The 14,428-nt window shown below is 37.4% G+C and overlaps 1 protein-coding gene across 1 annotated transcript in view; it reads right to left on the reverse strand.

The window, feature by feature from the left end:
• Positions 1–2,077, reverse strand: part of LOC121877002 (protein MON2 homolog) — a 42,835-nt gene extending 40,758 nt beyond the window's left edge. The window contains 1 exon segment of the mRNA XM_042382586.1: positions 1,934–2,077. Coding sequence (XP_042238520.1) covers positions 1,934–2,077 — 144 coding nt within the window.
• Positions 2,078–14,428: the final 12,351 nt, after the last annotated feature.

Genomic DNA, 14,428 nt, shown 5'->3' on the forward strand with positions numbered 1-14,428 from the left:
TGCTACCTACCCAGCAACAAGCTACATTGTACATCCAATACAATATGTATACAGTGAGCACTTTATTTCCTTTCTCCATCCCACCCTGAGTGTGAACCCAATATCACATAACCCTACATTGCACTACTACAGTATAAAGACTAATACCCTCAAACCCTACCTGCCATCTTATGGGTAGTGAGTCCAAAACATTATCAGTTTCTTTTTTTTACTTTGTATGATTTTAACATTCATTTAACCTTTGTCTTCAGCTCTGTCTATTTTACCCCCCCCAATCTGTAGGTATTAAATAAATTATTAATAAAAGTAAATTGACCTCATAAATTAATTAAAACAATGATTAAATAATTGTAAAACTTTTTAGTTAATTCTTTGATTCTTTTACTTTCTTAGTGGTATCTACCAAGTACTGTCAGAGCAAAACAAAGCCTTTGACATTAAACACAGTAAGAGTTAAAATAAACAACCACATAATAAAGATTGAAACATGGAATGAGGACATAGACATTACAGTATATGACGAGCAAATATGCAAATATTTGTATGGAAACGAATTGGAATGGGATATTCTGGGATTAAGTGAAGTAAGAGGGACAGGTTCAAAGAGCATTAGTGGTGAAGATTCTTACTTCAGGTGGTATATGAAGTGTTGGTATTCTTGTTGAAATACTGTAGTGTAAAGGATATTGGGCAATGTCAGATAGAGTTTTGTTAGTCAAGTTTAATGCTAAGCCATGAACTTGGTAATAACACATCTATAACAAATAATTAGGATGAAATCTCTGAAATTTGATTGATTAGAACGCATAAAAACATCGAAAAGTTAAAAAAGTCTCATTATAATGGGTGATTTTAATGCAAAAATTGGGAGAAATTAGGACATGGGTTGATGGTAAAATGAGGAGAAATATTAATTGCTTTGTAAAGAAAACAAGATGATAATACAGTGGTCCCTCCATTAATGAGCCCAATTGGTTCCACAGAGTCACCGTCAACTGAAAATCTCGTTAACTGAATCTATTATTTCAATGGGATAATGGTAATTTGGGTCCAACTCACAGAATTCTTAAAATTAATTAAATACATACAAAGTACTGTATACTGGTAATAGAATTAACAATAGTATTTGGAATGGAATGTGCATGTAAATGAGTAAAAATAAATTTAGAAAGTTATATATCTAACACAAATATCGGGTTAAAGCTTGTACTAAAATGTACTACACTTTTAGGACTAAAATATTTAACTCTTTTGCAAATATATGATGTATACATTAATTAATTCTTTGTCTTTAAAGTTCCAGCAATGTAATTTATATTCTGCTAATTTAGTCTGTCATTTTATAAGCTAAAAATTTAAGCCTAACTACCTACCCTGTTTGAATGTTTGGAGGCTGTAGCAGAACCCCCAAAATTTTGTCCTAATCTTCGAAATCCAGGTCCAGATTTTTTATTTAAACCAATATTGCACTGAATATTATCAATATGTTAACTAAATTTCAGAACCAATAACTTTAATGTAAAATGCAAATGAGCACAACTTTCTCGATCTTTGCTCCTGGAAACAAAGGTAAACATAGATCCAATTATTGGCAAACCAGTCGATCAGCTGATCATTACAAACCAAAAAGTGTTTCTCCTAAATGAGCTGTCGTAATAAATTTACACTTGTTAAACGAACTGAAAGTCCTTACGGAGCTAACTCGTTAAATGAAATCTGTGAAATTGAACCGCTCATTAACGAGGACACACTGTATTGCAAACACATGGTTTGGAATAACACCCTAGGCATCTATACATGGGTCTCACCCCGAGCAATATAACAACATAGTCAGGAATCAAATAAATTACATTTTAGTTCAGGAAAGATTCAAATTCAATAACTAGACAAGGCCCTATCATGGGGCAGATTGTGGACGGATCAGTCTCAGTACCAGGCCGAACCTCCATGATCCAAGATTCTGTGGTCCAGCACCACCGTGGTTCAGTATAATTTTAGCTTGTGAGACAGCGTAGAGTTCTGTGGTTCGACACAAAGTCTGTTTACATCCAATGCGCCTGGCTACAGGTACAAACATCGTGATTCATATTTGTATAGTATAATTTCATTGTTATTTACCCTAATATATGGCTCCAAGAAGTGGTGGTGTTGGTAGTGTGTAAGACTAAACACACATATCTATATATGTACAACAAAAGTGGATTTTCACAAGGTGGACAAAGAGCAAATCAATTTGACTACTGTTGATATCAACAGTTTATGACATTAGCAAAAAGTGAAACCCTCAAGTTTTATGCACAATGAAGTAAAATTGATGGATATCTATAAAACATTGAAGGAGAAAAGGCAGATGATTTAGATAGCACTCTTATATAATGGTTCAAGCTTCATTGGACTGTCAGTATCTCCTCTTTCACGGAGAGGTAGTGAGCACGAGCTATTAAGTTCAGGCAAGGGTTAAACAAGCAAAATAATATAAAATAATCACAGGAACAATAACCTAATAGATGACATCTACCCCAGGTGTCATCACAGCCAAGACTCAGATGCCATCACAGTCGTAACCCTATATAACCACAGATGCAATTACAGCTACTCCTTAACTTCTACTACTCCGACCTACAACCACCCGGATATCGGCCTTGTCAGTCACATTCAAAATTTTGTCCAAATGACCGTTTTGAGTCCCACGTTATGATTGTGCTGTGAACTGACAAAAAAAATTTTAATTCACTTTAAAATGGCTGGGCTTAAAAGTGAGAGTTTTATGGTGCTGAGAAAAAAGAGACACCTATTATAAATTTTCTGTATTATTTAAGCATTTTTTCAACTTATGACCAATTGGACTTCGACCTGGATTTGGAACCCAACTTGACAGTAAGTGAACAGCTGTATAATGTAATTTTGGTCTGTATCAAATCATTTTGAATGCAGAACCTGGCATCATTTTAGGTGATGTACATTTACTTTTATTGGGAGGGTGAGGAGGCTTTATTTGCTTAAATTACTTGTGTCTTGAATACTTTATATTACAGATTTTAAAATAAAAATATTTTTTTTCATATTTGTTTTTATGCTTTCTCTTATTTCCTGTGTAAATACCTGTACATTAACCCTGAAAGGTCTGACATATTTCCAGAAGACACCCGGTAGGGTCTAATGGCATCAATCTATTCATTTCTTTTTCCATGAGAGGCTATTATTGTACCAATAACTCATCCCTCTCACCCACACTTCTCATCCTGCATCCTAAGTAAATAATCAGTTTAACAGTTGTTTGCCATGGAGGAAAGTCATGCATCTACCTCTGGGATTTGAGAATAAACCACTCCAAGCAAGTGAATGTACTAATACAGTTTAGTGTACTAAATAATAGGAACATGAAGGTATTGTGATTCATGGAGGAGTAGGTAGTGCCGATCACTCAGATGTCACAAATGCTTTACTATAATGATGCGTCGAAGGCACTCACCGACCTTCTCCAACTCGTTAACAACCAAAGGTGTGAATACAGTAATAATTGTCATTTCCTATTGAATAACATATTATGTCTAACATTTCATAAGACTAGAACATTCATTTTATGATTTTCATTTTAAGCCTTTATTCAATTTCTGAGAACTTCCAAATTTGTCAATACCTTTGAGGTTAAAATTGTGTAACAACACAAACACTTTATTTTATGAAGGCTTATGTTGGTGTTCTGGTACCATAATATATTGACGCCTATGCTCAAAAAAATTCTCTGGTTGGCTACCAGTCACTTCAAGGTGCTGGATCAGGGAGATAACTTCGTGATGTTCAAGTATCCAAGAAATAGAGTAACTGAAGCAGTTAGAAATGCCAGATGTAACTATTATACAATAAGCTCCGTCAGCATCAGGCGACAGTAAGATGAATGTCATAAATTCTATTCAGAACATGAACCTCAGTCTTGGCCCCCACTCAGCCTTTGTAATAAATGATTCAGTTGTACGAACCCTCCTCATTAACCTTCAATGAATATTTTATTAATGCTGGCAAAAATCTTGTGAGAGCATCCTGATCACCAGAATTTAGAGCCTACCTGCAAAACGAAAAGCAAAATGAGCTGTTCTTATCCACGTCACAGCAGATGAATTACGCCACCATAAAATGTCCAAAGATGCAGTAATAGCCGACGACAATACAATGAGCATCATTAAGAAAGTAGCCTTATTACCTGTTCTCCTACACATTTATAACTCTCCCCACTAGTGGTGTCTTTCCGGGTAAACTGAAAATTACCAAAGTATAAGCAACATATAAAATCTGGGACAAGGTCTCTTCAAGAATTACACTTCCAGTCTCAATCCCAGGTAAGATACTACAGTACTGGAAAAGCTAGCATGCACAATAGACTAATTCCCTCTGCAATGCCAATAACATCTTTACAGACTCCCAGTTTGACTTAGAACTAGAAGGTCACTAGGAGTGCTCTGCTATCCTTCTACTAATGACATCTTAAATTCCTTGATGACAGTCAGTTATAATCGGTATATTCTTAATCGTCTCTAAAGCCAATACTGTCCATATCATCCCTAAAGCTTGATCATTAAGTGAGACTGTCCCACATTCGTTTACATCATCTATCCAAGGATGTATTATGTCTGCTATAATAATCACCAAACTGCTCACCCAATCTTGTATACAATCCCCCAAGTTCCATTCTCGACAGATACTGTCTTTGTTGTACATAAATGACATAATCCACGACTCACTCATAAATACAACTAATTTGCAGTGATAGTAATCTCTATACTACAACTCAGACCTCCATTCCTGATGAGAACTATGAACACTGAATTAACTAAAGTCAGAACCCCAATTCGTAATAAACTGACCTTAAACCTTGAGAAAACCCAATACCACGATCTTTCCAGAAGGAAAAACTTACCCCCAGACTTGGACCTCTTACCTGGTAATACAGTCCTCAAGCAGAACAAAATACCTAAATTCCTCAGTTATTGTTGATAGAAACTTAACTGGAAACCACATACAAGCTATTCACAGTGAAGTCAATAAACAGTGCAGTATCATATATCACTCGACAGTCACTCACTCTCAGCAATAAAAATCTATTATGATCTTGTTTATTATACAACTGTCACACTATGGGGCCTCTGGCTCTTCAAAAACAATCTCTAGTTACTGCAGAGTTGCATGGACAATGACTCCATGAAAAAAAAACAGATCACAAATGAAAAATTTGCTATATTGAAATTTTAAAATTCAAAGATATTAACACCTACTGCGTGCCCTCTTTGTTTACAAATCTATCAATCACTTGTGACAATAATTATTTCCAGTTCGAATAACTAGAGATACAACTTACGGCACCCAGAGCTACTAAGACCAGCCCCATAGTACTAGTCCCAGACCTCCATGAAATATCACGGTGTGAAGGTGTTGAACAACACCCATCCGACAAAGCCTATGTCCCTTCAAATCACCTCTTAAAAAATATCTATTGTCTAAGTATTAACACTTTGTAACACTTACTATATTTTCAGTACCTGCTTTTATTGTACCATCAAAACCATTTTATGAAATTATCATGTAAATAGATTAGTAATTACCATTGCAGTAAACATAATTGCCAACTAGACATAATCTTCGACAGCTCTGTCCTCTAGTTCAACTTTATTACTGTACAACCCAGGTTGTACTGCTCCCATTATACTTATGTTTCAATCCACTGTAATTTATGTACAGTATATATAAAAATAAATAAATAAATAAACTAAAAAAATAATAAATACAGTATCCCGATTTACGAGTCAATTGAAACCAAGGGTACCGCGGAAAGTGAAAACCGCAGAAGTGAAAACAGAACATACACGGATTAATTCCAATAGAGATCGACCCCTAACTCACTCTTTTTGACTACACAAAATTATGTTATAGTAAAAATATTATCTAACTTATGATGGTATGGAACACAATTAATATAGAGGTTAGTAGGAAAAATAGTTTGTTTAACACTTACGCAGAAGAGAGGTCGCATACGGGATGGAGGCTGGTTCCAGGCAGAGGGCAGATTACTGCCTCAGGTGAATCACCATCACTAGGTGAATCACTATCACTATCCGCCATAGTTGTCAAGGCCTCCGACAAATCTCAAAGTCACCTTCACTGTCACTATCACTGGCCTGGCTGGCTGTGGGTGAAGAACCGCATGCTTGACGGCTACTGTTGATGTTGTCTTGATACACCTTGATGTACGACCTCCGCCTGCACCAGCCGGGAGAAGAATCATAGGGTCATCGTCATGGTCATTGGAAAGGAAGAGCTTCAATTTCTCTGCACACTCTGATGGCACCTTAACATTACTATCGTTAACTTGTGTCTTCTGGGGTTGACGCACCACCTGCCTCTTCACTGACGGATCATCTTCCAACATCTCAGCCGGCAGTCATTTCAGGATCTCCGATCACCTCTGGTAGTTCGTTGCAGCCCGGAGAAGCTCGCCAATACTGTGCGCAGCTTCTCAAGGTCCAATGCCACTGTAACAGACTGAGCTCACCACCGCAGGCTGACTCGCCTCTCACCTGGGATACCATGCAACAAATGCCTCCATGCGTGACGAATCATAGCTACAGACAGCTGATCCTGCCTCCACCCAAGAAGTCCACAGCTTGTTTGACGTTAATTTTTTCCAAAACTGTTTGACGAGAACTTTTGATTCACCACCTGTTGTTCCTTGTCCTCGCCCTCGCGCTTTTGCTCGCTATCGGTGTCACCCAGGTTATACAACTCATCCTTGGTGTTGGTACAGTCGTTCAGAGCTTAAACTTTTTGCAGAGTATGCAGCTTCACATTGCATATCAACCCTGGTCCAATGGGCTGGATTAATGTCGTAGTGTTGAGGAAGGAAGACCACTTTACCTTGGGGTGATGATCCATAAGTAGTGGCGAGGTCCTGGCAAGTTGTCAAGGAGCAACAAAATTTAAATGGAACATTCTGTTGCTCGCAGAATTTCTTCAAGTCGAAACTAAACAGTCATCAAACCAGGAGAGTGACAGAGCATAGAACATCCATGCCTTCGTGAGGTCAGCCAGTGGACATTAATCTTGCTCATGTCCACGTTCTTGTAGGCGCAGCGGCTTGCTGGGTGGATCAATGACAACTTGAGTTTACAAGTGGAGGCATTGGTAAGAGGACAGTGATGCGCTCCTTCTGCAACTTCCGCCCCAATCTTGCTGGCAGACTGGACAATGAAGGTCTTGGTAGGCAGCTTTTTCCAAAATAGACCGGATTCGTCCATGTTGAACACCTGTTGTCGGTGTACTGTCCTTCCTCCATAACCACGAAGAACGGAGGAAAATCTGCCACCAGACGGTCAGCACTAGCTTACCACTAACATGGATGTTGGTGATCTTGTTCTCTTCTTAGCCTATGCAGCCAACCAGAGGAAGCACTGAAGGTTTGGGCTCTGTAATTCCCCACGTGACATCTGCATAGCCAGTTCACGGGCGATTTGAACGGATCGCCATGTCCACCGCCATGTTGAGTCGGCCTGACGACGTTAACTCTCACCAGCAATTTTCAACCTCTAGCAGCACTTGTTCTGGCAATACTTGATCTTGAAGCACCTGCAGACTTTGTGATTCTCCTGTGTTTTGATCTTGGCTGCATCCTTCTAATAGCACGAATCGAGATTCTTGACTCATATGGCGCCAAGAAGATCAGCTTGACGTTCCTTCCAAATCTTGAATGATCTTGTATTTCACTTCAGCTTAGGAACGTCGTATCTTCTTTGGCTTAGGCAGCGGTCCAGGTAAGGGTTGCTTTCTCAGGTGAACCGGGAAGCCATTTTACAGAACAATGGATGCACGCTACACGGTGGGCTGGAGGATGAAACTGACACGACTAGGTCAGCGATCTTTCCTCCTCCGCAGTGACACATCATATTACTTAAACCAATCACAGCTAGCAGCAGGGAGGAGATGCATGGCCCAATCACAGTCCGACACGTCATATGACGCCACTGATAACGCAAACAGAGACATCCACTGCTCAACCTTACCGCGCTGCCATTGGCGAGAGAAGGCGGAGGTCAATCTAAAAAATAGCGTCGCCAGACACTCTGCGATATATGGTTAGATGCATCGCGTAGTGAAAGTCCGTTCTGCAGGCACGCGAACAAATCGCTGAAAGTGAAACCTCGTAAAGGGTATTACTGAAAATAAAATTAAATATTGAAGTGATAACCGTGGAACATTATGAAATGTTCTTATTACCACCAAGCTATTGTACTATTCCAGATGTTACTAAATGTTCCATAATACAGGTAGTCCGACTTACCATCGACTCGACTTACGTCCACCAGCACTTTCACGCACCACCTCAGGTACTAAATGTGGTCAAATTATGTATTTTGAGTCCCAAAGTCAGCACAGACAAATCTGTAATTCACTTTAAAAATGTCAAGCTTAAAAGTGAGTGTTTTGTGGTGCTGAGAAGAAAAAGAGACCCAAATTTTCGATTATCTGTGTTATAGCATTGACTTCATGACCATTTCAACTTACGACCTGGATGTCGGTCCCAACTCGTCGGAAGTCGGGAGTACCTGTACTTCCTTGAGATAAATGTATAGTATATATCAGGTGCCTAAAAGAGAGCTCAGATTCTCAACTGGCTCAGCCATGTTAATATTATTATTATTATTATCCACTCTGTATCTGTGCTTTTCTGGCTAAATAAACTGTTTCAATTCAATTATGAGTTTAGTGACACCAAAACTTCAAAAATTAAAAGAAAACTGGACAAATTCATATAAGGATTTTGGGAAGCTCAAAACACGGCAGGGATAGAATATATTGAAAAATCAAAATAGATTTTCAGAATGCAAAGGGTGACTTTGATGAACAAGGACCAGGCAACAATTTAATAATTACAAAGAAGTTATGTTAGAAACTGGGGAAAACTTTATAGAGCATAGGAGGAACGAGGTTAAAAGAAAGTGGATGACAAATGAAATTTAAGAAAATAAATGGAAAATAGAAAAAGAAGAGAGGCTATATAAAATTAACAAAGAAATTCAAATGGAATGCAGACAGGCTAAGAAAGGTGATTGAGAAAGGAAATGTAGAGACTGAAGATGATGACAGAAGCATAATTATTGAAAATTTACAGAATGATTAAACAAATGAACCAGAAAAAGAAATAAAAGGGATGGAACTGTTAAAAGCAAACAAATAAGATCCTGTTTGAGGCAGAAGAAGTAAAGAGAGATGGGCAGAGTGTAGAAGAACTATATAATGATAAGGATAGATAGAGGAAGAAATGATAAAAAATAAACACAGAAATGCCACTGGAACCAGGTTGAGGCTCCAGACAAAATTATAAATTATAAATTGTTGGAATCATCTTCACAGAATTTATAAAACAAAGGACAAGAATGTGATAAAATGTTTGACTAAAATATGTAATTCTATATACTGTACTGTACTAAGGAGACCTTCACAGTGATTTAAACAAATCAAATAGTGGTACCACTGTTAATCTAACGTGTCAATTAATGAAATTTCTGTTAATGAATTAGTCTATAAGGATTTTCAGTCACATTAACGAACAAATCTTCGATTAACGAAATCCACGACAAACAAGTTTTGTTAGCGATAGCTGATCGGCTAGTCCGCCAATACAGTAATTGGTTCTATGTTTACATTTGTTTCCAGTGGAGTAAATATCAAGAAGTTGGTCTTTAATATTTCTGCTTTATTATATTATTATGGTCATTCTGAAATTTAGTTAACATATTGATAATATAGACAGTACAGAAACAGTTTTACCCATCAGCTGATTGAATCACCCAACAACGCTTCAGTTTAACTTTGTTTACAGTGGAGTGAACATTGATTTTGTTGGTCTCTTGAATATTTTTGCATTTTTACATTAAAATTATAATATTCTGAAATTTAGTTATCATACTGATAATATATACAGTGCAGAAATTATTATGAAACATGAAGAGGTTAGAACCAATGCACTTGTAAAGAATATGGCATGTCATCATCGACTACCTCTACACTCAGCTGTTTGATATGTAAACAAAATATGATATACACACCTCAAAAGTAAATTTAAAATACAGTATTCTATTGTTCTTTTATTTATTATTATACAGCATATTGCAGTACAGAAGAGTATGTACTGTATTTAGTTTTATATTTAATGTTTTGTTAATTCTATTACTGGTATACAGTATTTTATATGTACTGTATACTTTTCTGTGATGGAACCAATTACCCAATATCCCAATGAAATAAGAGATTTGGTTAACACAATTTTAATGTACGCATTTGGAACGCAATTGTGTTCATTAACCGAGGACCACTGTACAGTATTTGAATTACAGTACGTATTACCTAAAAACAGGAGCCTTAGTGTGCACCCAATTTAGAGCAATTAACCTAATAAGTTATGCCTAAAAGTTTTATTCAACATAATTTCTAGTAAAATAAAGTTTAGACTAGTCAGACTTATCTGAAGAGCAAAATGGATTTAGAAAGAAAAAGGAACTAGATAGTATATTTGGTTTAAAAATTCTGGAGGAAAGAGCTTTAAAGGTCCTAAGAAATTTGTTTATCTGCTTTGTTTATTTTGAAGTTTTATAAAGCACAATAAACTTCAGATCTTAAAAAAATACCATTAATGAGAAATATTAGAATTTTAAAGAGTTTTCACTGGTAACAGGAGGCTGCAGTGTAATAAATACTAAATTACTAATTTGTTCACAGCAGAAGAGAAGAAAGACAAGTGTTCTACCTCCATATTATATAATATATATTCAGAATTCTTAATGAGAGAAGTTGTAAGTGATAGTAAAGGACTAAAAGTTATTGGTAAAGTAATATCTAATATACACAATGCAGAAGATACTAGATACTACTCCTACCAGAGATAGTGAAGAGGCATTACAAAAATCTGACAGATTAGGGGAGAAAAGGTGAAAAATGTAGTTTGAAATTAATGCTGCAAACATGAAAGTATTGGTTGTTTCCAATTTGGGGATAAATCTAAAATAAAAATTATGACTGGAAACGGAAATAAAAAACATTTGTGTATTTTGGATATAACATTAGCTGCAATGGTAGATGTGTGAAAAAAGCATAACAAGAAAAGGCCAACAACAAAAACATTTAATGATCTAAAGACCTAATGAAAAGGGACATTAACTTCAATTTGAGAAAAAGGCTGCTGAAAGACTTTATATGGCAGGACTGGTGTATGGGTCAGAAGCATGGACACTTTCAGAGGAAACCAAAAAGAGGTTGGAGGCCTTCGAAATGTAGTACTAAACAAATGAAGAAATACAGTACTAAGATTAGCAAAAACTTCATGAGAAAATACTTGGAAATGTACAGAAAAGAAAAAATTAGATACTTTGGTCACATAATTCGGATGAAGGAATAATAGTAGGAATATTAATGGGCAAATTTTGGGTAGAAGACAAGGAAGGCAGAGACTGGGATGGATGAATGAAATTAAAAACTGGGTCCCCAAAGAGATACAAAGCCTTGGAGGATTGGTAAAACAACCCAAGAACGTTTACAGTGTGGACTGGGGTCCAACCTTCAGATATGATAACAGTTCTCCGATAGGTATGATAGTCTGGGTCACTAATGTATTTTTCCAACACCTCCAAGTGCTGACAGGTTGTTTACAGGTATAGTCAAGCTAAACTTCATCTTCATCATTAATTCCTCTATATTACTAATTTCCACCAACACTGTGCCTCTTTCTTCTCAGTTTGCCGTGCATTTATGTTTACAGTTATGGCTGTTAGATGAATGGGTATTATCACTCTCCAGACTACCAAATGCTTGGGTATCACTCTCCAGGCCACCAGATGCATGGGTATCACTCTACAGACTACCAGATGCATGGGCATCACTCTGAACTACCAGATGCATGGGTATCCACTCCCCAGGCTACCAGATGCATGGGTAACACTCTCCAGGCTACTAAATGCATGGGTATCACTCCCCAGGCTACCAGATGCATGGGTAACACTCTCCAGGCTACTAAATGCATGGGTATCACTCCCCAGGCTACTAAATGCATGAGTATCACTCCCCAGGCTACCAGATGCATGGGTAACACTCTCCAGGCTACTAAATGCATGGGTATCACTCCCCAGGCTACCAGATGCATGGGTAACACTCTCCAGGCTACTAAATGCATGGGTATCACTCTCCAGGCTACCAGATGCATGGGTATCACTCTCCAGGCTACCAGATGCATGGGTATCACTCCCCAGGCTACCAGATGCATGGGTAACACTCTCCAGGCTACTAAATGCATGGATATCACTCTCCAGGCTACCAGATGCATGGGTATCACTCTCCAGGCTACTAAATGCATGGGTATCACTCTCCAGGTTACCAAATATATCGTTACCACTCTAAAGCCACCCAGATGTACATTCCAATAAATGTCCTTCAGAGAAAATTATTACTGCTGGCAACATATGGTATCATTAACTGGCTAATGACCCCTCTGCGATATTTGAAACGGCAGAAAACCTCTACCTATATCTCGAATATAAATACAGTAGTACCCCGATTTACGCGGTCAATTGAACCCACAGGGTACCGCGGAAAGTGAAAACCGTGTAAAGTGAACAACAGAACATATGGGATTAATTCCAACAGAGACTGGCCCGACCCCCAAACTCCACTTTTTCAGACACAATACCTATGTTGTAGTAAAAATTACATCTTAATTTTATGATGGTATGCACACACAATTAATAATTAAGAGAAATATCAATAATATTAGTTTTTTTAACACTTACATTAGTAGAAAAGATGGCTGGGCACACAGGGATGCGGGGTTGGTTCCGAGGCAGAGGGCAGATTATTGGCCCTCACCTGTATCACTTGTATTAATTGTATCACTATCCACCACATAGGCTTGCAGGGCCTCTTTGTCAAACCCCTCAAAGTCCATATAAGTCCATATCCTCACTATCACTATCACTGACTTAGGCCAGCTGTGGTGGGTGGCGGGTGAAGAACTCGGTAATGTTTTGAGGACTGGGCGACCTTGTGCGCATCCTGCCCGCGCCGCTTCCCGTGTATATGATTAGATGCACCGTGGAAAGTGAAAGTTCGGTTCTGGCAAGGCACCGCGTAAATGAGAAATCGCGGAAAGTGAAACCGCGTAAAGCGGGGTAATACTGTAGGTCTCTAGTTCTGAGAGTGCAAAGTACATGTGTAGGTCTGAAATGGGCCAGATGAGATGCAAAAATAGAATGAACTTTGTACTGAAGGGTTAAAATTTTATTGCAATTTTTCTCCATATCTTTCATCTACTTGTCTTTTGTATTTTTTCATCATTCCATTAACTCGAGTTTTCATCTTTTTAGTATTAGTACTGGGTAATAGTAATAATGATAATAATAATAATAATAATTATAATGATTATAAAATAATAATACAGTGACCCTCGTTTAACGAACACCTCGGTTAACGTAATTTCGATTAACGAACTGCCTTCCATAAGGATCTTCAATTCGGTTAACGAAAAAAAATTCGCTTAACGAACTTCTTACGAACCGACCTCAACATGTTTTCGCTTGCACTGACCGGGCAACCAGCTTTAGTATCAGTCCGCCAATACATTAATCGGTTCTAGGGCTTAAATTCCTTACTATTTTTGTAAATATCAAGAAGTTTATACTATTCAATAATTTTAAAAGTTTAATATTCAATTTTTTAGTCATTTTAACAATTATTGAACAAAATTGAAGGTAAAGTGACTAGTTTAATGCGCGGCATCCAGCCTCTTAACACAGCAAACAGGCGTCAGTCTCTCTCTGTTTTCACTGGAGGTAACATCTTGCTTGAGACTCTTCAACTAAACGCTTTTTTTCTGTGTTTCCAAGCAAATTATTGGTCATTTTGAAATATATTTTATATATTGACAATATATAATGCAGTGCAGCGTTGATTTAAAGAAAATAATCTTGAATTAAACCAGAGAGCTAAAATTTTATGGGTGAAATGGCACCATGGGGTGACTTCTCTTCCACCCCAATGCCTTCTCTTCTTCCTTCTCCTCCACCCCCATTCTAAATCCCATCATCATCATCATCATCCAGGAGCCTTCTACATACACACCTCAAAGTAAGTGAACTTTTCTACCATTTTTGTTGAATTTAGGAAATTTTCGGTGAGCTGGAACCAATTACCCAAAAACCCATTGAAACAATGGTTTCGGTTAACGAACGTCAAAACGAACGACCTTCTGGAACGGATTGAGTTTCGTTAACCGAGGGCCACTGTAATAATAATAATAATAATAATAATAATAATAATAATAATAATATTAATAATAATAATAATAATATAAATAATAATAATAATAATAATACCTGTAATACAAGTACGTAGGATG

The sequence above is a fragment of the Homarus americanus genome, unplaced genomic scaffold (assembly GCF_018991925.1).
Source record: "Homarus americanus isolate GMGI-L3 unplaced genomic scaffold, GMGI_Hamer_2.0 scaffold41497, whole genome shotgun sequence".
NCBI lineage: Eukaryota > Metazoa > Arthropoda > Malacostraca > Decapoda > Nephropidae > Homarus > Homarus americanus.